The sequence below is a fragment of the Varanus komodoensis genome, unplaced genomic scaffold, assembly GCF_004798865.1.
Source record: "Varanus komodoensis strain SLA01 unplaced genomic scaffold, ASM479886v1 scaffold37, whole genome shotgun sequence".
Lineage (NCBI taxonomy): Eukaryota > Metazoa > Chordata > Lepidosauria > Squamata > Varanidae > Varanus > Varanus komodoensis.
In genome coordinates, this window is record NW_025335889.1 from 1689080 (window position 1) to 1713299 (window position 24220).

At 40.1% G+C, this 24220-nt stretch overlaps 2 protein-coding genes across 5 annotated transcripts in view; both read right to left on the reverse strand.

Moving 5' to 3' along the window:
* CSE1L (chromosome segregation 1 like) overlaps window positions 1–9234 on the reverse strand; it is a 33858-nt gene extending 24624 nt beyond the window's left edge. The window contains exons 1-3 of one of the 2 annotated variants that reach the window (XM_044440283.1): window positions 9112–9234; window positions 1354–1449; window positions 340–482 (exon numbers count right to left, since the gene is read on the reverse strand). In XM_044440283.1, the coding sequence (XP_044296218.1) occupies window positions 340–482; window positions 1354–1438 (228 nt within the window). In that variant the 5' untranslated portion in view covers window positions 1439–1449; window positions 9112–9234. Of the gene's footprint in view, window positions 1–339; window positions 483–1353; window positions 1450–8695; window positions 8856–9111 lie in introns of those variants that run through there. The other variant, XM_044440284.1, reaches the window with a different exon arrangement.
* A 4174-nt stretch (window positions 9235–13408) lies between these two features.
* Window positions 13409–24220, reverse strand: part of ARFGEF2 (ADP ribosylation factor guanine nucleotide exchange factor 2) — a 58828-nt gene continuing 48016 nt past the window's right edge. For 2 of the 3 annotated variants that reach the window (XM_044440205.1, XM_044440204.1), the window contains 8 exons: window positions 22964–23102; window positions 22826–22880; window positions 22409–22523; window positions 21921–22051; window positions 20325–20493; window positions 19548–19686; window positions 18702–18819; window positions 13409–17819 (listed from right to left, as the gene is read on the reverse strand). In XM_044440205.1, the coding sequence (XP_044296140.1) occupies window positions 17643–17819; window positions 18702–18819; window positions 19548–19686; window positions 20325–20493; window positions 21921–22051; window positions 22409–22523; window positions 22826–22880; window positions 22964–23102 (1043 nt within the window). In that variant the 3' untranslated portion in view covers window positions 13409–17642. Of the gene's footprint in view, window positions 17820–18701; window positions 18820–19547; window positions 19687–20324; window positions 20494–21920; window positions 22052–22408; window positions 22524–22825; window positions 22881–22963; window positions 23103–24220 lie in introns of those variants that run through there. The other variant, XM_044440206.1, reaches the window with a different exon arrangement.

Below are 24220 nucleotides of genomic sequence, written 5' to 3' on the forward strand. Positions count from 1 at the left end.
TATGCCACATGACTTGGGATAATGAGCGTGACGACCACCAATAATAGTTTGATTAGTGAAATATATGAAGCATGTGAATCCCAGCTACTAGCACTGTTTTTGAAATAAGACACCAAGGTTTTTATCCTCCACTGGGCTGTCTACTCATTTTCTTATGATCCAATGAGCTAATGTAACTAGTGACCTGTGATTTCAGCAATAAAATCGCTGTTGCCTTCAATAGCTTACATTAAATACCATTATCTGAAGTCCTACAAGAGTTTCTATTACTTTGGTTGTAACCCTTTAATTAAGAGATACAATACATGTTTGTACACTTCTAGTCACCAAAATACTTACAATTCTCCAGTTTCTTTTAATGTAATTCTTGAACGTTACAGAGGCACAGACTTTGATCACATTATCTTGCGACTTCTCCAGTAAAGTTAAGAGTAGCAGTGGGTAATTCTGGCTTCCTTCAACAGACTCAAGGAACTTTTCCGCTGTAACACAAAGTACTGATCTTTTACAAAAAGTTAACTGTCCTACAGACCAAGTCCTACAATTTACTACAAAGGGTCCAATAGAGGGAAGAAATTAAAATTAATAATTTAAAATGATTGTAATGTTGTAGTCTTCTTTCCAATATTGAATTCATATTACTTGCAAGTGCAAATTAGGATGGTGTTCTTAAGTTCAGTTAGGAAAAGGCAGCCCCATCTGGAATACATTCTTATCTCAGTTGCTATAACTGTCAATAGTTGAGAGATGTTTGCTTAACTCATTTAATCAGGTCAAATTACTTCAAGGGCAGACCTTACTAAGGTGCCACAAAGAGTTAACAGTCCGTAGGAAAGGGAGAAGTTCTTTCTTGCTCTCTCAACACTGGAGCCTGGTGGGAAAAGGGGTAATGAAACACTAATATCCTTTAATAATCAGCAACATAACCAGATGCTTTAGCTCTGATTCAAAGAAATCACAGATGTACTGTTTTAAAACATTATTTGTTACAGGCACATAAAACTTTCATCCACTGTTCCCATGTGCCATCTAAATTTCTGACCATGTTAGCACTCCTTAACACAATGGACCTGCATTTAAAGTGCCATTGGAGGACAAAAAGATAACTAATGTGACATATACTGGGATTTGCATACTGTTTTTGAAGAGAATTCCAACTAGGAATTTTTCTGTAAATTTTTTTCATTATACAATGGTGCTATAATATTCCAAATAACCCTGTCCTTGGACAATACCACTGAATTTGAAAAACATAGGAAACATGTAGAGTAACTAAATATGTAATGTTTTGGGGTAAACCAGCTTTCAACAGCATTCAGTAAGTCTTAATCATTATATTTTTAAATTGTATACCAGGACGCCTTATAGCAGGATCAGGATCTAGTGTCTTCTTTAAGTATTCTGTCAAAGTCTGCAAATTAGCATCACTCAGCTCCATAACTGCAGAACCTAAAAATTAACAAACAGTTATTAGTTGAAGTCCTATCAAAACATAGTTAAAAGGCCATCTGTATACACCACGAAGTCCACCCACTCATATTTTTCAGACATCCCAATGTAAGAAATCTAGGTGTCACTGCAGAGGCAATGCACTATATATTCTCCTATGCAGTAGGAAGCATGATCCAGTTATATAAACTAAATATACATCTCAACCAGAAATTAATTCTCATTTAAATGGTGACCTCCATCTTTTGCCTCCTAAAAGAAGCAAAAGACATGTTATGTTTTATATGTAATATAAGTAAACATCTAAAGCAGGATCCAAACACCTGCTTGGATTACCAGGGACTATTGTGGAAGCACTGATTTCCCTGTGCCCCTGTGATTTGTATGGGATATGATTTTATAGTCAACACCCTTGCAGTCACAAGATCAATTGGAGAATCGCTATTCTAAGGGATCACTAATGTTCCCTGTTCTAAAATCCTTCACAAGAAATGTCTTGTGGCAAGGTGATGGGGTTATAAAGCACTTCATACCACTATTACATTTTTAAAAGCCAGTGTTGAAAATAAAATGATCCCTCTTAACATTTCCAACCATACAAAGCAAACACAGCACTATGGGAACATCTATTGATTCATTCTTCAATACAAAAGTAGTCCATTTCCCCACAACTTCAATTCTCTTATAGGTGCAAGCAATGCAAGTTTTCAGATCTAAAATATTTACAACCCTATTCATGCTAGGTATTTATACCTATTTCTAAAGAGTGGGCCCACCTCTCACAGCAGATAATTCAGACAGATTTGTTATCAGATTCTGAGGAGGTGGAAAAGGAGCAAACGGGGGAGAACTTTGACATTTCTAGGTTACCACCCACTTTATTTATTATTTATTTATTTAAACAACTTATATGCTGCCCCATCGCATGAGCCGCGGGGCGGCTTACAATCATAAAATCCCGCAGAAAATACCACAAATAAATAAATAAATTACATAAAATAAAATAGTGGACACAGCCTGGTCAATTTAAAATCAACAAATAAACCATTAACAGTTAAAATAGCGTTTAAATAAAAAGGTCTTGGCCTGGTGTCGAGAAACAAATAAGGACAGTGCCAAGCAGCCACAGCAAAGAAAGCCCTCCTCCAAGTACTCACCCTTCTAATATCCTTTACAGAGAGTTCCCGGAGAAGGGTCTCTGCCGCTGATCTCAGCGGGCGGGAGGGAATATATGGACACAGGCGCTCCTTTAGGTAACCAGGACCTAAGCTGTTCAGGGCTTTGTAGGTGATAACCAGCACCCTGAATTGGGCCCGGACTTCAATGAGGAGCCAGTGAAGCTGACAGAGGACTGGGGTTATATGATAACAATGCCCAGTCCCCGTCAGCACGCCTGGCAGCTCTATTTTGCACCAATTGAAGTATCCGGACCGTCTTCAAGGGCAGCCCCACGTAGGGCGCGTTACAGAAGTCAAGTCGGGAAGTGAACAATGCATGTGTCACTGTTGCCAGGTAGTTGTTCTCCAGCTGATGGATCAGCTGATGAATCAGCCGAAGCTGAAGGAAAGTGCTCCTCGCCACCGCTGTCACTTGAACTTCCAACGATAGCTTGGGAGTCGAGGAGCACTCCCAAGCTGCAGACCCTGTCCTTAAGAGGGAGTGCAACCCCATTCAGGACAAGGTCAAAGTCCCCCATCCCAAAGTCCGATCCACCTACCAACAGGACCTCCGTCTTGTCTGGACTGAGCTTCAGTTTATTGGCCCTCATCCAGCCCATTACCTCGGCCAGGCACCGGTTCAGTACAGCCACTGCCTCACCTGGATTGGTGGAGAACGAGAGGTAGAGCTGGGTATCATCAGTGTACTGATGATTCCGCAGCCCACACCTCCTGATGACCTCTCCCAGTGGTTTCATGTAGATGTTAAATAGCATGGGGGACAAGATGGAACCCTGCGGAACTCCATGGCATAGCTGCCATGGCGCAGACCCAGCACCACCTTCTGGAATCGGCCATTGAGATAGGAGCGGAACCACTGCAAAGCAGTGCCCCCAACTCCCAATCCCACTAACCTATCCAGAAGGATACCATGGTCGATGGTATCGAAAGCCACTGAGAGGTCCAGGAGAACCAACAGGGACGCACTCCCCCTGTCCTTCTCCCTGCACAGGTCATCGTACAGGGCGACCAAGGCAGATTCAGTACCATACCCGGGTCTGAAGCCAGACTGAAATGGGTCCAGTTAATCAATTTCCTCCAAGAGTGCCTGGAGTTGTCCCACCACCACCCGCTCTAACACCTTGCCCAGAAACGGGATGTTGGCCACCGGTCTATAATTGGTGGCCATCTCTGGATCCAGGGAAGCCTTCTTTAGGACAGACCGGACTACTGCCTCCTTTAAAGGGGCAGGTACCCGGCCATCCCTTAGAGAGGTGTTGACAACCTCCAGGATCCAGGTCCCTATCCCGTCCTTGGTTGTCTTGAGTAGCCAAGATGGGTAAGAGTCCAATAAGCAGGTGGTGGAACGTACTTGTCCAAGCACCTTGTCCACATCATCAGGCTGCAATCAATGAAATTCATCCACCAATTGTGGACCAGACGGCAACATTGGCTCCTCCCCTGAAGGCTCTGAGTCACTAGTGGAGTCCAGCTCATGATAAATCTGAGCAATTTTCTCTTTAGAAGGGACAGTAGAGTTTTCAGGAGGAGCAGATGTGAGATCCAGTCCTTATCCAGTAAGAAGGTGTTGAGAGAAATGAGTTACTCAGAGAGGTTTTACTATTTCCCCCAGTTTTGCTCTCAAGCAGCAAGAGACATTCTGAGGGTAGAATTAGAAGCTTTACTGAAAAGGAAGAACAGAGAGGAAATTTCCAGTTTGGATTCCACTCTTTACATGGGCAGCTTTCCCTCAACTTCAGCAGAAGACCAATTAAGAGTTTATACTGATCTGTAATATTTTGAGTTTCAATAAAAGAACTTTGATTTAACAGATTTTGATAACCAGAAGGAAAACCAGTGGGTTTTTAATATGACATCTAATACCACTTTCAGATTATTAATTCCTGCTCTGTAAAACTCCCTGACAATTAATGTATTTCTGATTCCATAATGATAATAAGATTAGTATGTTGATGACACAGAGTTCTAGCTCTCAATGACATCTAAATCAGGTGAGTCTATGCTAGACCTGGACCAATGATGGGCTGGATGAAGCCCAACTGACAAATGCTGAAACTGGGCAAGATGGAGCCTCTACAGGCAAAAGGTTCCCAGGTCTAGAAGATGCTCTTATTGCATTCCCTCTGAAGAGAAGTCTGGGAGTACTTCAGGAACCATCTCTGTCACTGGAGGCACTAGCTACTCCAACTGTTTTCTATCCACTTTTGGCTGGCATGTCAGTTGTAACATCTCCATGACAGGGGATAGCTTGACCAAATTGGTACAGGTACTAATAACCTCTGGCCTGGATTAGTGCAATGCATTCTACACAAGAATATCCATATGGCTGATCTGGAAGCAGCACTTAATTCAGAATACAATAGGTTATATGTTGTTGGGGACTGTCTCTTTTCAGCAAGTAACAAGTTAACTGAGGGAATGCACTGAACATCCATTTGCTACTGGGCCAGGTATGAGGTTTTGTAGTTGGCATATAAAGCCTTAAAAAACTTAGAAACAGGATATTTGAGAGTGCATCTTCTTCCTTATCATCTTGTCTGCTCATGAAGTTCATTGGATTTGGCACTCCTGCTGGATCTGCATGGGCCTAATGTACATTTGAGGTCCACCAAGATTACAGCTTTCAGTATATTATCTCTGTCCCTGTGGAATACCCTTCCTGTTAATATTGGATGGGCCACAACATCTATTTTTAGTGTTTTACTGGCATTGTTTGATTTTAAATAATTTCTTCTTCTGAATGTTGATTTTTAAAAATTTCTCTTCAAGGTTCAGGTTTTTGTAGATGTAAAAAGTTTTCTAAATCATGCAATTAACTATTGAAAACATACTACAGGTTTCATTAAAAAACAAAAACTCCCATCAACCTCATATAAATAAGAGAAATCAATAAAGGAGAGTACCATTGCTTAGTACAAGAAATGCTAAAACAAAAACCCAGCCTGTAATTTTATGCAAGCCAAGAAGCTCAGGGCAGACAAGTTTATGCAAACCTCAGTGCTTTGGCATTCTCTACAACAAAACTGGCACAAAATTCAAATAGCAACAAGAGAACTTTCTGCATGTTGTTCAATGATTCTGAACCACAAACCACTTCATCTATTTCTTCTTTCTCTTACCCTCTGGAAAGCCCTGGAGTCCTAAGGAACAGCTGCTGGAAGAGGAAACCCCTAGACAGAGGCGGCATCAAAAATTTGGGATGTACACACAAGGCTCTTTGAATCCCAGTTCAAGGCAAGTAGTTACAACTTATTAGACCAATAAAATAATTTCAGATTACACACATTCAAAATATTCCAGATTAGAAAATGCATGACTTTTTCTGTAGGTCCACCTTTCTCTTACTTTTTCACACACAGATCAAACTCTAAGGCACAATAAAAATTAAATAATTACGCCAGAGTTTTGGAAACACACATAACAGTATTTTCTCTAAAGCATAACTGGGCTACTAAAAGATCTGTTTGATTTCTCTTCTGACACTTTAAAATAGAGAGCCCAATCTTCCACTGCTAACATCAGTGAAAGATGAGAGACAGAAACACTGACATTTCCTTCTAAATTCTAACCTGTTGGTCAATCTGCTGCTCTTATAGGAAGGATGTCTTGGAGAGGGAGGGAAAAAGTCCTAAGTGGTTCCAGGATACCTTGTATCCTGGCTATTCCAGGCCCTTTCTCTAAAATGCCCCATTTAACCTCCCTAAGATTGCTCTCTGCACCAGTTGCAAGGGAATGGAGGGAACAACCTCCATTGTTATAACAAGGTTGAAGCACTATTTTAAAGGATATCTAAAGGAACGCTTACACCCATATATGCTCTCCCACCCCTTGAGATCAGCAACGGATGCCCTTCTCCGGGAACCTTCTATGAATGATATTAGGAGGGTGAGTACCCGGAAGAGGGCTTTCTCTGCGGTGGCGCCCCATCTATGGAATATGCTCCCCAGAGAAGTCCGCCTGGCACCGTCGTTATTTGTTTTTCGGCGCCAGGCTAAGACCTTATAATTTAACACTTATTTTAATTGCTAAATTATTGTATTAATTAGGATTTTAAAAATTTTAGCCGAGAATGCACCGAGGGTTTTTAAATGTTGTTTTTTTCTTTCAAATTGTTATATTATTATTATTATTATTATTATTGATGTATGTTTTATGTATTCTTTGTGAGCCGCCCTGAGGCTTTGTTGCAATGGGGGCAGCATAGAAATGTTTTAAATAAATAAATATTTTGGACCTGGAAACTGGGAATCAGAACTATCAATCAGTTCCTCAAACAATGTTTTGGGACCTTATTTATTTACTTATATAAATATGTATTATTTTTATTTCTTTTGGCTACTGGACAGCTCATAAAGTTAAAAAGAACATATAACAGGAAACAAAGACAATATACAATAAAACAATTAAAAAACCCAAATAAAATGGCAACAATAGGCCCACAGCAACCACAATCAAATCAGTCCAGAAGTACACGAGCAATATAAGATAAAATGCAATATAAAAGTTGAGAATGAATGTTAGCTATTAAAATACCCAGCAAATATAATGGTTTTTATGAGGTGCCAAGAAGAATAAAGAGTTGGCACCAGATGCACGTCTTTGGGGAGCTGGTTCCATAGCTGGAATGTCACAATTGAAAAGGTCCTTCTACTCATAGCTACCCCCTTTACTTCCTTTGGAGAGGCGTCCCAGAGAACCATCTCAGAAGAGAACCTTAAAGACTGAGTAGACTGAGTAGGTACTTGCAGGATGAGGTATTCCCTCAGATAACCTGGCCCCGAACTGTTTAGGGCTTTAAATGTAAGCACTTTGAATACTAATTTTTTGAATCGGACCATAGGAATGTTCCCCCCACAGTTCCTTTGATAAATATGTAAAAAATGAATATTTTTCTGCTTATTGAATGCAAACACCACACCGATTTTGCTGTTTGCATAGGAAGAAAATGCCAATCAGTTTCTGCTTACTTTTGAAAAGATATTTCTGTGCATTACAGACCTTGGTCTGTTGTCATAGTGAATAGCTCTCACACCCACTACTTTTTAAAAAGATTAAGTTCTCCAGTGATTGGTTCTGTTTGATTAACTCCCTGTTGTACTGCTAGCACACCTACATGAATATCTTACTGAAGACAGGTTGCAGCAGCTTCTATAAACTACTATTGTTATTGAATATTCATGCAGCCTCACTGCTGACATGGTACTTATAAAAACAGTGAACAAGAAGTGAGGAACCTTTGTCCCAAAGAATCAACTACATTTAAATATTGACAGAGACAATATCGGAGAAGATAAATGTGCAAGAATATGAGGTGAGTTATGGCAAGCTACAGTTGAGTTGCAAGTGGTAACTAAACATTTAAAGCATCAGGAATACTACTACTTAGGTGTATTTACCTGGTAACAAAATATGGAGACAGGAGAAAGAATAAAGTTATAAATGCAACATTAATAGACAAAATACAAATATGTTCTTAATTACAAGCCGCAAGACCAAGGGATGTGCCATATTGTTGTTGAATAAGGCTTCCACCAAGTAAGCAAGCAAGCTTCAATAGCTAGGGGTAGAGACCTCCCTTGATTGAAACGTTGCCTCTGTCATGAACTCACCAAATGGCCACTATTCTGAGCCCCTATTTGCAAAATGATCACAAGTAAAAATATTATAAAGGTGATTGAGTAAGTACACAAAAACCTGAATACTCTATACATAAAATGGCCTCTGAACACATGCAAAGTGGTTTTCCCTCATCACAAAATACTTGCAACAAATCTTTAATTACCTCAGCCACGAAAACACCTTATTTCCACACAACCTTAGCTTTTTGAGATTAAGGCCTGGCGGCACTTGTTCACAGCAGGCTTGCCTAGCCTTGTGCCTTCCAGTTGTTGGACTGCGATTTACAACATTCCCCAGCCAAGATATTTGGCGGGGGGAAGGTAGGAGTTCTAATCCAACACATCTGCAAAGTTGGGTAAGGCTATTTTACTCCCCGGACCGGGAAAATGAGAAGCTTGTTTCCTCAGTTGCACACAAGGCCCCACTGCCCTCCGACGTACGGTCCCCACCTCAACAAGCCGGAACGTACAACGAAAGCCTCCCCTCAAACGAGTCATTGGCCACGAAGAGAAAAGGGGAAAATGGAGCGGAACAAGTGATTGAGAATGTTCGGCTCACACTACCTCGTTGCTGCCAAACCGAATGATGTTTAAGAAAGCCAATCAACGGGCCGGTTTTATCGCGGGCCAGGCTCAAGAGCCAGCGAGAACAAGCGTAAGCAAAAAGGGGCGGGCTAAGACCGATGCAGCATGTTCGGCTGTGCCCTTCCTTCAGCGGCGCCGTGGGCCCGCAAGCCGGACCACCACCCAAAGAATAAGCGTGACCCTCGGCAGCCCTTTCGCCTGAGGCCTACCGTCCCATCACCTCAAGGCTCTGGAGCCCGCAAAGGCGAGATGGTTCATCACGCTCAACAGCCCGGCCTCACCTGGCGGATCCCCTGACAGCGACGAAAGCAGGAACTCCTCCTACAGCTCCAAGTCCGCTTCACATTCAAACCTCGGTGAGAGGGCGCGGCGGCAGCGGCGTGATGACGGAAGCACGTGGGACGCTACACAGGATCCGTCCCTGGCCGGCACCAATCAACTGCGGACTTCGCCAGAGGCCACAGCCAATCCCAAGCACTCTTTTTCTAGCACCAATCCGACCTCTGTGCTCAGTGATTTCCCACAATGCATCTGAGTATGGCTAAATCGGGCTCAATGTAAGTCCAGGCTGTCTAGATGCTGAAGTAACGTGAAGCAGGAGCGTTGCAACCTTTAAACGCAGCCGTGTAGAAACAGTCCAGCTCCGTAATAATTCCTCGAAGGGTAGTGTTCTTCATAATTTTTATTGTTTGCTCAGCACAGTTTTTTCAGTAAATGCAGAGTGGGTTTCTCTTACCACTAACTGCAACGAAATTTTATCTGCCTCAGTCTAGGAAACGCCTTATTTCCAGGCAAGTGTTCCTGGTTGAGTCCCATTCCTAGCATCCCCAGCTGGCATGGGAGTTCTAGTCTAACACATCTGGAGGATAACAGGTTGAAAAAGGCTGGATGGCGCAGCAGATTTTTTAACTGCATAGTGCTTACTGATTGGTTTCGTTAAAAGTGGTGTTGCTAAAAGGCAGGTTGAAAAGGTTTTTGTTTGCTTTGAGTTTGCTGATTGGACACTTCTAATTTTCAATTTATAGGCAGTTAAGGCAGCATCCCCCAAATTGGTATTCCTCGTATGTGTCGAAGCTATACCTCCCATAGTTCTTAGCCAGAAATACGGGAGTAATAGTCCAACGCTTCTGGAGGACATCACCTTAGGGAGGGCTGGCTTATGGATTACATTCTATAGGTTTTTATTTTTTATCTATATACTGCCCCATTCCCATAGGCTTCCTTAAATCAAAGTATGTATTTACACTGTGGTTTTGTTGTACTATCTCTAGATATATTGCACATGATAGAGTATGGAAATGTTTAAATATGTAATATTAAATTTAAAATGCACTTGTATTGGAATTAGTGATTTCCTATTAATTTCAATGGACCTTATTAGAATTAAATTTGTATAACATTCATTCCCTGCTTTTCCTCCAAAAGTTTTAGGTGACATGCACACATTTTATCCTCACAGCAATCCAATAAATAATTTATGCCAAGAGATACTTACTTGTCAAAAATCAGCCAGTGAACCTGAAGAATGACTAAGAACCTGATTCTGGATCTCACCTGTCCTAGTCCAATACCATAACCACACCACTGCTTACCTGTGTCTCACAAATTTCAATATCACTCTCAGACCTTTATCTGGGCAAAAGATTGCTGTTGTGAGGCCCAATCATCTTTGCTAACATAGAAATAACACCCCAGTAAGTGCTCCCCAGAGAGGTCTGCCTGACACTGTCATTTGCTTTTCGGCACCAGGCGAAGACCTTTTTATTTAAAAGTTATTTTAACTGTTAATTTATTAGTATTGTATTTATAGATTTTAATATATATAGCCGAGATGGTACCCGTTTTTAAATTATTGTATTTTTTATGAATGTTGTGAGCCGCCCCGAGGCTTTATTGCGATGGGGGCGGCATAGAAATGTTTCAAATAAGCAAGCAAGCAAGCGGTACTTTTCTTCAGAATGCTGCTTTTCATGGCTCAATCCAGATTTTCCTGACAATTTCCCCATATTTTTAACTCATTTTATGTGAGTGCATACGCTTTTGCATGCTGTTTCTTATGAACACACAGACATTTGAATTGGAAAGGAGGAAAGAAGAGCTTGCTATGGGATGGTGTGACTGCCTGGCCTGGCCGGAGATGCTTTGCTATCAATATGGTACACTGTTGTCAGATGCTGAGCCTGGGGATTAATGTGAAATTGCTCTGCTTTGTTCACTGAATTTTACAAGGGGACTGGATGTTGTCTTCTAATTGTGCTCCCCCCATGGATTTTTCCCACTGCTGCTTCCTATGCTCTTGTAAAAAACAGATCCGTTAAGGAAGGGAAAATGGAAAAGCAGCACAAGTTCCGATTGTTAGTGCTAAGATATGTTTTGCCATGGAGCCAGGGCTCACAGGGTTGAAGTCCTAGGACTTTATGATTAGCTCAGAGGGTGGCATCATCAGCCACCCCCACCCTGATTTCCCTGTTTGCTTTCAGCTTAGCTGCAATCCTTACAGGAGTGCTTGTGGGTAGGTGGGAAACTGATTTTCCAAACAAGAGTATATTGGTGCAAACTATTGTCTGGTGTAATGCGAAGTATGAACTATGGATTTCATTTCCATAACATGACTACCTATTTGGATGGCAGTTGGACACATTTAGGGAGGAGAAAGATCTCTGCTACCTCCAGTATTAGAGACGGTATGCTGGCGACCATAGAGATTTGCTAAGGAATGTAGGCAGAAGGATGCTGTTACACTCATGTCACGCCTGTGGATTTCATGCACCTGGTTAACCACTGTGTGAACAAATGTTGGATTAGGTGGAAGCTTGGTCTGATCCAGCATGGTTCTTCAGATTTCTGTTTTCCTCAGACATTCTTTCTCCATTTCCGTGTGGGGGGGGGGGGGGCTACAAGGCAACTAATTAAAAAAAAAAAAAATAGGACCACAGCCAAAAACATGCAGTGGATGTACAAACACTTGTAAGACTCCCTCTCCATAAGTCTGGAGAATTGCTTTCGGAAGCAAGAGTTTAGAAGTGGGACATTTTACCCTACAGTACTTCAACTCTGTAAAATGACATTTCATAGTATTTTCCGTTAGCGTAGCAAAATTACTGGTACTCTATACAGTGAACACTTTTTTATGAAGCTTAACATTTTATGAGGATGATGGGGTAACTGTTTTGGAAGACAGTAATGTTTATGCTTGATGTGGCCTGCTGGGGTACTTCTGCATTCATGCTCCAGGGCTATTTGGGAAGGATCCTGCAAAATATTGGAAGCCTAGGCAGAAGGCGCTTATATTATTTTTAGCTGCTGTTTAAAAATTATATATGCAACAGTGATACATTTTATTTAAAGTGTGGAATAATAATCTATTACATTGACAATAAGAAGTGTACACATCAGCATTTATGTGCAACACGGAGCTGGTGTCTGTACAAGGGATATTCTTGCACTGCTGAGTCTTATGTCCAGCAACTGCCTTACCTGTCAACAAAACTAGCTGCTAGCCAGTTGGGAAATTTCAGACAGCACCATTCTCACAACTGAAACATGTCCCTCACAACACACACACACATACGATTTCATATCCGTAGTGCCTTCTACCCCTTTCATGACAGCATATCAGAAATCAGTCCTATCACAAATAATTAGCATTATTTCCAAACCTGGGTGACAGGTAGCCCACTGCTTGATGAATTGCTCTAGAATTAAAGAATATTGATTGTGCAGCACATTGTATTTACAATTCTAAGATTGCCTTCAAAAGAGCATTCTATGGATTTTTCTAACATCAACAAACATGGGTCCCACTCTGACTGAAAGCTCATGTATCTTCCATTCTGCATGGATAATAAGCAAGCATTGTTATAGGAATGGTGGAAGACTGCTAAGGTTCAGCACTGGTAAGGCTGAAACCTCTGATCATATGTTAAATGGTATTTTTATTCTGCAAAGCCCTTGTATGATTTTTACAATAAAATTATATGAGCATGGTACATCAGCAGCCTTCTCATTCAAAAGGGACAAGTAACTATTCCTTATACTTTACCCTCTGGCATTGAACGGAAGTTATTTCTATTCATAACACATCATTTTTGCTGATTTTGGGATACACATGAATATGCAATGAGCATGTAAACAATGCACATTATCACAAACCTGCTTTCCATGCAGCTGGAAATGATGGAACAAACCTGATCTTGTTTATTTAGAATTGAAATGCAAACTAGTAAAGCCTAAGGAACCTTCTCTTCAAACAGACCACTGGTCCATCTAGCCCAGTACTGTCCACACTAGAGCAGCACTAGCAGCAGCTCTTCCAGGCACCGTGTCCATCACTTGGAAATGCTGGGGGCCTCCTGCCGTACCACTGACCTATGGCCTCTGTGCAAAACACACTGTTTCACCAGTGGGGAAGATGGCCAGAAGGCTATGCCTGCATTCTGGAGACAAAGCATGTTTTGAACTCTGGACACAAAACATGTTACACATCTGGGTCTTCCTCTTCTAGGCTCTTAACATGTAAGGCAGATAAATTTGATATGAACAAATAACTGATGTAACCTTTCAATCACTACATTGAAATACAGTTGTTTTTAAACTTTATTTACCACCTGATTAAAGCATGGGATACAACATTATTATACATAATATTTTATGTAAAAAACTTTACATAGCTTTCATATTATATAATTATTTTGCTATTCTGTCAAAAATGTATACATCCATCGGGCAAGGAATGCTTTCATTAACTTAATGATATTAAATGCACTTCATAATAGAAGGTCTCTTAGGAAAAAAGTAGCTTGTAACTAATTTTAGGCATTATAAAGATAAAACATACATTTTGCACAAAGTATATTTTATTTAAAGTTGCAAAGAGATATTCTGGACTAAGTGTTGAGACAGAGAATTGCACCTCTCACAAATCAACGTTTGTTTGCTTCAAGCCAAGGATCATATCAATTCACTAAGTTTTAAAATATTTAGGGGCAAATTACATAGGCCATTCATTGCTGGCTTATATGTACTTCAGTGTGACTATGCCAGTTGTGAACAAATGTTCATTATAAAATGCAATGCACAAAGCATTTAAGCAAATTTTACTCCATCAACTTTATCAAAAAAAAAAAAAACAGCTTCTGTGCAAATATGCAGGCTTAAGACATTTGTGGTCTGTAGCCTCAGTTTGAATTCATACTACAGAATTTTAACTAGATGATCTGTATTGGTTTTTTGTATTATAGAATAAATAACTTCCAGAAAAGGGTATAAAACCAAAAATGTCATGTGCTTGATAAGATAATGCCAGGAGCAGCAAAATTAAGGTCACCTTCAGGCTGTCAATAAGCTAATATTTCTCACCTGTACTGTAGGGTACCTCTTCAGAAGTATTGATAGAATGAGAAGACTACATGTGGATCAGGAAGGGTGGGTGGACTGTATTCTAAACATTCATTTGGGGCAAGATTTATTTTATTCACAACTTAAAAGTATTTTAAAATATAACAGTACTTTAGGACAAGTACAGATGTAATGTCTGACCACTACTAGTAAGTGATCATAAGCAGATGGAGAGGCTTGTGAGCGCTTATCTCCCCTCACTGGTTCCTATTCCTGCTCCCCTTTTCCTCCTTAGCTTTAATCACAAGTTATAATTGTGTCTGCAACAGCAATAACCAGGATAAATGTTAACCAAGGATCCCATCCTAAACAGTAGTTGGAAATGGGAATTCAAAGCAGGTTTGCACATTCTGGTTAAGAGGGAACCAGAATACAGTTAACCACGATTGCTGATAGTACAGATGTAAAACTAAGCCAAGATTAATACTGTCAAGGAAAGGAACTTCATACTAGAGAGTCTGCGGTCTGTTACCCAACAACAGCTCATTCCTGATCTCCAGAGCTAAGACATGAGTATGTACATCACAATTGTGGCCTACAGAGATACTTAATTCTTCATTGAATCCATGATAATAATTTTGTCGTTGAGTACTACAATCTCATTAAAATTTCATGTGTGTTGAAAGAAGTGCCACAGGAAATACTGTGTTTAATCTGCAGAACCTCCTCCATGATCAGGGCTAAAAGAAATGGCTGTGAGAATTCTTGATTGTCCATGGAGTTTGATATTACAAAAACAAAAGGTACACTGAAGCCCCTAGCCACCATAATAGCTCATTCAGAGAATACATGGACTATGTTATCACTCTCTGCAGATCTAGTACACATACAATCTTTCACGAATATCTGGAATAAGGCTCTCATGAAATCTCATCTCACACAAGTCCATGGTAACCATATGGTGATGTAGATTTCCCCCTGCCATGTGTTTTTAATTTAGAGTATAGCTATTTGAAAATGTAAGATTGACTGCTAAACATAGCTTTCCTAAGGAAATAAATTCTTTTAACACTAAGGCTTTAAAGGCCTCTAAGTTTTATGGTAATAATATTACATATATATGCAAATATATTTCATATAAAGCGTCTTCATGGTACTTTATACTGCTAAGATTTGGAAGATATAATTTCACTCCCGTCTGTATTGCACTTCTCACCCAGATTTTGAAACTTCAGTTGTAATGCTGCCATGCTTCTTGTATGAAGTCAAATGGATGCAAATTTGAACACTTAACATTTGACAAAAATGAATGGGCCCCTAGGTGCTTTTGTACAAACTGTTAATAGCAGAATTATGGTAGTGGGTAAAAAAAAGAAATAGTCCAATTAAAAGGAATACACTTCAATATATGGATGTAAATATACATATATAAAAATAAATGAATTCTTGCAATACATGGTGAAATGCCTCTTTACATAGCAAACAAAGTTTAAATTGATTTAAATGCTGATAAAATTAACATATGTTTCACTTAACATTTTGCCCATAGACAAAATGTTAGAACAATAAGTTTCAAATAAGTTATTTATCTGTGTCAACGTACTTCACATAAGACAAATCCTGTACTTACTATGTAAAATTCTTTGGTAAAGAAATTAAACATCAGAAATTGTTTTTACTTATCATATGAATGGCCAAAAGTAAATGTAAAACCCACACTGTTTTGCTATAAACAAAACTTGAGAGAAAGCGAGCACCAATATTAATAAAATAAATCCAGTCATCAATTCTGGTTCTCTCAAAGCTATTACAACTTTGGTTGTGTTCACAGTCGAGCTCAATTTACAAAACAAGAAGTTTCCAGACATTAGTTACACTCAGAAGCTATTGTCTTCAATGGAACTTAGTGTAAAGCCATTTTTTTAGGACTGGAGCCAATCAAACACAATTCCTCCACCTCCACTTTCCATTCAGTCAATACTATTGCGATTCATGCTTGCAGATATACATTTGATAATACTTTTTGCACTTGCATTTTAATATATTTGGACAGAACCAATTTCTTTCCTGCCCTCTTATACAAACCTTGCACCCATTACATCAGAGTGAAATACAGCTAAAAGATTTTGCCTGCCGTACCTTACAAAACTATTTCTTTTATCGGACTAAGACATGGTCTTACAAAAAACAGAAACAAAAATCCCCTTGGATCCGAAGTCAGTAGAGCCAATAGAACTGCACTGCTACAATTGCAAGTTTCTTCCTATTGCCCTCTAACAGTCAGGCTTTTGTCACATATACATGTGCACTTATATTAATAAATCAAGTGGTCCCAATAGGAACCAGACTCTTCCCCCTTACACCATTAATGACAATAAAGGACTGACCAAACCATTATAAACCTACCATAACTCACATTCTGGAGTAAAAATAGAAACAGCTTAATGCACATTAAGGATAGACTGCTTTTACCCAAATTCTATTCTATCTATAATTCAAAAGGGAACTGTTTTATCGACATGTAATTACATTTTAATTAATTTTATGTGCACATCAGAGGTTAACTTAAAAGCTTAATTTTCCTATTTGCTTCATATTATTAAAGAAGAAGAATTTTCTAAATTGTCAAGGTTCTTAAACATTCAAGTCATGAGATTACTAAATGGGTTAAGAGGCTTTGTGATATGTTTTTCAACTACTTTCTTTGTGGGGAGCAGTGTTTGCAAATTATTTTGTTGACAACAACTTGCTATCAAGGTTAATTTCATATTATGAAAACAAACAGGTCCAGGCCAACAAATTATGGTGCTGCTCTAGGAATGATGTACCACAACACATGCTGCAATATACAGTAAGTTGGCAGTAGGAGCAACGGAGATAAAGATGGCATTGGAAGTTTGCTGGGTGACTGGCTGTATTATTGCCAAATCACCATCTTCCCATGTGTTTATAGAATATACAGCACCAAACCACTTAAAAAGGACCAGTTTTCAACTGAATGCACCCCAGTGGAGGAAGTGTTCCTGCATATTTTTCAGATGAACTTAGCCCTCTCAAATATTTATTACTAGATTTGCTAACATCACAAGCCTATATGAATATATTCAGTATTATCTCACAAATAGCTTCCATTCATTAAATATTTTCCAGCAGATTATGGGGAATTAGCTGGAAAGTGTTAAGAGGGAAACATTACAAACAACAGATTTGGAGAGACAAGCTTAGTGATAAGAATGACTTGACATTTACTGCATTAAATCATCAAATGCTGACAGTTATTCCTATAGGGCAGCCAGATTTTAAAAAGAGAGATAACAGCTTCCCCTCAGAAATACCAGCTTGATCAAAATAAACCTGCTGCTCCCATAGTTGTAGCTGCTTCTTCTTTGAGACCTGTCAATTATTCATTGCTCACCTTCTGCATCCATTCTTTGACTTAGCACAACTCAAGCTTTGGGAAAGAGCAGCTATGGGGCTACCATGGAAGTGAATGGGTACCCACTGTTCGCAACTGTTCTTCAGGAATCCAGATTCTGAACACAACCCCTATGCGCAGGAAAAACTTTCGCAGCACAGCTCGGAGCTCTGGGATCAAGTCAAACTGCATTATTTCACATAGGTAGGGATAATATGTTGAAGCATGTGCTTTGAACTTGAAAGAAGAAAGGAAGAATTAAATGACCTTCCAAAAAGCAGATCCACCAAAAAGTACAGTTTTATGGATGGTCTCACAGTGGTAGGAATGTCCAGATCTAGCAAATGGACATTGGCTTCCTGGTACTTCGCAGTGACATATCAACTGGTTTTGACAACAAAACTAGACCCCCTCACTAGGTGTTTTTCACTCATCCAGCACCAAATCAGGAATCCCCACCCCCACCCCCACCCCCACCATGATTCAAGCTATTGTTTGGCTAGCCAAATGGCAACCTATGATCCAGGTCTGGTCCCCAAAACATCTTCACCTGGCCAGCAGGATACCTTTTTGCTGTAAATTTCTTTTGTAAGGAAAGTGTTTTCAAGGGGAGTTAGGTATTCTACACTTTAATGCTGACGCTATCTTTGGGATTTGTACTTAATGGCCAGAGTATGCCTGAGTGCACAAGTATACGAGTACTTCTTATCAGTGCTCATTTTAGTGTAGAGCCATGGAGCTACCTGGGCCTCCATCTAAAATACAGAATAGACCACAAGAATACAGATATTCCTACTCTAGAGGAGGTTTTCTCCATGATATATTATTTTTAAATGGCTTACATCTCTCCTTTATTTCCAAAGACAATCTCAGAATAAAATTATAAAAACGCCACCAGAGGTGGCATGATCTAAACAGAGGCATGCAGCCATGTGAATGAATACTTTTAAAGAGTTTTTCACCTGCCTAATACATGGATGTCAGGGCCATGTGACCTCAGGCAGCCTGATGTGTCCTACACATGATGCCTGTTCATGCATGAAGACATGAAGAAGAGTCTAGATGAATGTAGAATGGCCAAGTTTTCTATATGAAATGAAGACAGTAATTTTTTCTTACCTTTTCATCACTGACTTTTAGCGTTTTTGTTAAAAGTAAGAGCAAGAGATTGGTCCAGGCTTCTCGATGGCTTTCAGAGTTCACGGTGATAAAATAAGCCAAGGCTTCACTGCACACACTAAACAAAGATGAAGATGCATTCAATATATGGGAAGAGAATAGTGAGCAAACAAAATGAACCATTTTTGCTACATCCCATCATTTTTAGCAATACAGGTGGGAGTTTTGATCAGCATGCAGAGTGGTAAAGTTTCCTTTTTAGAGTATCTAAAGTATGTTATTTCCATACTTAACATTTCTTTTGCTTTTAAATCATACTAAAGTTGCTACTATGCTTGGAAGTACTACAGTCTAAGGGTGTGATACTATCACAGAGACATGTGACTACCCAACTTCATTTATTTACAGGGCAACCTTTTTCATCTTCAAACAGCCCCACCTAACTAATTGGAAATAAAACAAAAGCAAAAGTACACTGAAGTCAGGGTAAAAGGCCCATTTTTACTAAGTGGTATGGAAGAGATCCATGTTCTGATGCAAATAATTGGTTGCTTTCATATGTTCAAGCAGACCTAAACAGCCTATATTTATTTATAATAGGACTTCATCCAAAAACCCAACCTTAATTCTAGGCTTAGCTAGGAAAATCTTCCTGAATAAAAAACTGCGCAGGTACAGCACCCATATGCATGACAGACAGAGACCATGAAGAAGAACTGAGCCCCTCTTCTGATCCGAACAATTAAGACTGAAGAATGCTATACAGGCACTGAAATCCTGCAGTCAGGTGCTGTCATTGGGCTGGGCAACCTAATAATATTTTTGAAAGGGAGAAATAATGATTACTTCAGGAGTCTCTCTTGGATGGCTTCCCAGGAGTCTTTGCGGTTTTCATCAACATACATTCGGAAAAGAATTCGCAGGCAGCAAATCAAACTGCTGGTCTCTTGTTTTAAAAGGTTGGGTTTTGATTTACCCTTGAACCCTGGAAATTGAGGACAGAGATAACATTACACATTGTCATCCTGCACAAAAAGAAATTTGGAATCAAGATATGAAGCAAGATGAAGTAATTGCATATTTGTTCAAATCTATCCCACCCACCCCATGGCATTTCCAGTCTATACATTTCCAAATATACATTTGAACAGGGCACACATGCATTTCAAACATACAGATAAAAAATCCTAGGTAGCATTTGATGGCCAGAAAATTACCCTTCTTCCTCTGTTACCTTTTAAATCCCAATCATTGCTTCCTAAAGTAGCTCATCAGGTATAAAAAGGGACACAGGGCTTACGGCTGTAGACATTTAAGTGTAATGTAGAGTCAGGCATCACAGATGTAGTTCATGGTTTAAACAAAACTTCATATTCTGCAGGCTTACCAAAAAGGGAAAAAAGCCATTTTCAAAAGCAACCAATAGTTGCCTCTCCACATTAAGGACAAAGTAATTGGTATTATAATATTCTGCATGAAACATTTAATTACAAAGTCATGCCAACAGAACAATGTTTTAAAACAATGTAGACTATTTAGAACAATTTAAAATTTAAAATCAGTGTAATCTCTAAGGATTTTTTTTAAAAAAACTTGCTGTGCTGCACACTCTTTTATGCTGACCTGCTCGCCATAGAACAGTCCTTTGTTCATAGTTTGAGTTAAAAGCTTTCGAGAATGAATGAGACTCTTGCAGACAGTCCAGTAACTTGAACAGATGTTGGGAAGACATATATTTGTACATTCCTTGGTCTTCGGTGTCTATGTGTATGTCTGCATCTAGTGTGTCTCTCTAAGGAAGAAAATCCAGTTGTTATTGTTGTTGTTATTATCCCACCTATACCCAGTGACTGGGGCTCAAGGTGGCTCACAGCATTAAAAATGTATACAAGTAAAACACTAAAAATGCTTTAGAAAGTTAGACTATCTAAATCAGTACAAAATACCCAGAATAAAAACACCACAAACAATATAGAGCATAAAACCAGTCCCATGCAAATTCACAGGCCCAAACACCTGTTAGAACAAACCTGTTGGACATCTAGCAGGCAACCTCCCTAGAAAGGGAATTCCAGAGCTTTGGGGAAGTCATTGAGAAGGTCCCTTCCTGTGTTCCCACTGAGCATGCCTGTGAGGGTGGTGGGAGTGTGAGGAGGGCCTCCCAGAAGATTTTGGAGTCCAGGCAGGCTCATATGAGAGAACAGCCTGGTCCCAAGCTGTATAGGGGTCTACAGATCATCACCAGCACTTCAAATTGTGCCCAGAAGCAGACTGGGAACCAGAGAACCTCTTTCAACAGGAAAGTTGTCTGCTCCCTGAGCCAGTTCCAGTCAACACTTTGGCAGCAGCTCTCTGAATCAGCTGAAGTTTATAAACCCTCTTCAGAAGCAGCCCCACACAGGGTGCATTATAGTAATCCAAATGGAATGGAACTAAGCATGTGTCACCACCGCCAAAGACAGCTCCAGAAACAAATGCCACTGGCATGCTAATGCTAGTTACAGAAAGTATTGGCTGAAGGCACAGGTAGTTCTTCAGAGTTACTTTTTAAATTCTTTATCAAATTATCACTTAGGAGACCACAGACCAATTTTGATCTCAGTGAGTGAATCTGGATGCATCCTTTGCTGTTTTCCTTACATATATAGCCAGAGCACAGAACATAAAAAAAAGCTGCTGCATGGTGCCATTAGTGAAAAAAGTGTCTGTATACTACACAGAAGCATGATGTCTTTGTTTGGATATGAACCCCCTCTGTCCAGTGCAGGACGCATGTTGGGATGTGTGAAAGGCAACAGTAAGATAGTAGATGGCACTTCGGCAGAACATGTGCAGTTTGCTCTCGGATACAAGGAAATAGCAAATGTAATGTGACCATTACTATACTCCAAATATATCTCTGGTTCCCAGCAACATTTGTTCTGTGTAATCTGCACATCAGTATATCTGGAGAATATCAAGGCACTGTTTGTTCGGTCTTATTCTGCCCATTTCTCTGACCAAATTGCCCTAAGTACAATTTTCCAGCAGCAAGAAAGATAATATTTAAGTAAAATCTTCCTTTACTTATTAAGCTAATGAACTATATATCAAAAGCAGAACAGTAAACCTCATCACTTTGAAGCCATTTTTATAGGAATACTTCACATATAAAGCATAGGAGTCTTTCAAGTTTTCGTCTATTCCTCCTACACATTCCAAATACTGGAGGATTCTTACCTGAGCAGCAGCCATATGCTCAGCATCTTCCTTCTTGCTTGTTGCTGGGTAAAATACTATATTATCAATGGTCTGTATCAATTCCAGCTGCACAACACACTTAATGAGGAGGCTGGCAAAGAGTTTCTGGTCTGAGAGAATATCAAGATGTTAGGTTTTAAGCAATTCACACTTCGTCCAGTAAAACCTGGCATAGCCACATAAATTACATTGATCCTGCTGCCTCCACATTTATCCCACTGTCTCTAGTCCCTGACTTCCAATAAAAACTCCTTTTCAAGCATGTATGGGAGGAACAGGGATCCATGAATTTACTGAGCTACCAAGTGGAGCAAATCAAATGCCTGTACATTGGGATAGTGCTGTAGACAAGAGTGCTAAAACTCAGCAGGCCTCCAGCACAAAAGGGTGGGTGTGGCTTGCAAGGCAGTCTGAAGGAAAACTGGGAACATCATTACATAGGCAAGATGCTGGACATGCAGACCTACTTGAATAAGCACCACCTTTCCAGCTGTCATCTGTAGGATTTGAAAACTGGCTCTGCCCTCTTTCTGAAGCATTTTTGTCAATACTGCTTGAAGACTGGTGATCTACATCCACATCCTAGAAATAAAGTAGAAGCTGGGTTAACATTTCTTTCACAAATAATTTACATGTATCAGTTAAGGTAATTCTTTTGACATGGCATAACACACTGATAAAGCAACCAAATAAACATTGATGTTGCGGGCACTGTCTACTGGTTATTAACATTTGAATAGTTATCTCTTAGATCCAATAGATAAATATTCTAGGAACGAAATTCTATTTTCACATTAAACGCATGAAGCTACTGCATTCATCTTCAGTTTATAGACTCTTTTTAATTTTTTTCCAAGTGGATGGTAAGAGATTGGAGCACTTACCAAGTGCTTTTCAGATGAATCATCTTCCATTCCTGCTGGCCTCCATGTAAGCAAGCTTCAAGAAAGAAACAATTAGATCAGAACTACAACCTGATTTGAAGGTAGCTGGGCATACTCTACATTTGGAATTAAACTCACACATGAGGAATTGTTGTTTTGAAGATTTCTAGCATACAATTGCAGGTTTGGTCCCAGACTTCATGACTGAATTTTTGTCCATTTAATATTACCAGGCTTTCTAGGCAGTTGGTACCTGATCGAGCCAGTTGTTCATTATCTGTCAAAATTAAGAATTAACATATAAAACATGTTCCATATAAATAAAATTATACTGTCAGAAAATAGCCTAAGTAGAGACAGGCTGTGCAGTTGGTATTAAGTAGCAAGCCAATGCAGTATTACAAAATGGACAATGAGTTAATGCAGGTATAGTACCAAGGAGGTATTATTGTTACTTCTTCCCCACTCTTCCCTTCTCCAGAATAGTTCCCTCACTTCATTACTCATGGTTTCACTCATATTTGATACAAAACAATGATACAAAACAATGAGGAACAATGATGGGGACTCCACTGAGAAACAGGATCTGAAGCCTACCTCAAACCTTCGGATTGGATCCAAACAGAGAGAGTTGAACTTAGTTTCATTAACACCAGTGGGCTAAGTGAGTCATGGCTTAAGCCCATTGATGCACTGGCTGCATTCACCTATCATGACAAGCAACCCTGTTTAGTTTCCACACTTCATGGTTTTTTGTTTTGCATGGATGTTTCTGACAGACGATCAGGATCTTTACAGTAACTTTCTTCCCACCCACTGTCTCTGTCCTTCTCAGTCCTCCAGGGGGCATCCCAGGAGGCACTGCAGAAAGAAGGAGGCTCCTTTCTTTGACCACTGCAACTGCATGCCAAGTTTGACTTGCAGCAACTATCAATCGGTGCTCATGCCCTGAAGGACGAAAGAGAGGATGAGGAAGCTGATCAGGCTCCTGCCCCTGCTGGTGGGGAAGGGAGGCACGTGATCCATGCTCAAGGGAAGGGAGGGGGGAATTAGCCTGGCAGCACTGAGGGAGGGAACTGCACCTCCCTCCACTTGCACCTGAAGGGGAAAAACCCACCAGGCTGTGGAGCCTGGTTGGGGACTGCCCCACTCAACAAATTTCTCCTCTGATCCTCCTGCTCATGCACCTGAGCAGGAAAAGCAAGAATGCTGCTCAAGCCATTTCTTATCTGCCCCCTCCACACATGCCAGAGGAAATCCCCTCCTGCACAAGCAGGAAGAAAGAATCAGCTGGGCAGCAGTGCCTCACTGGCATCAGTACCACCCAGCTGATTCCATGCTCATCCCCCTTTCTCACTCCTGCTTGCCAGACAGGCATTCCCAATGCAGCACCCA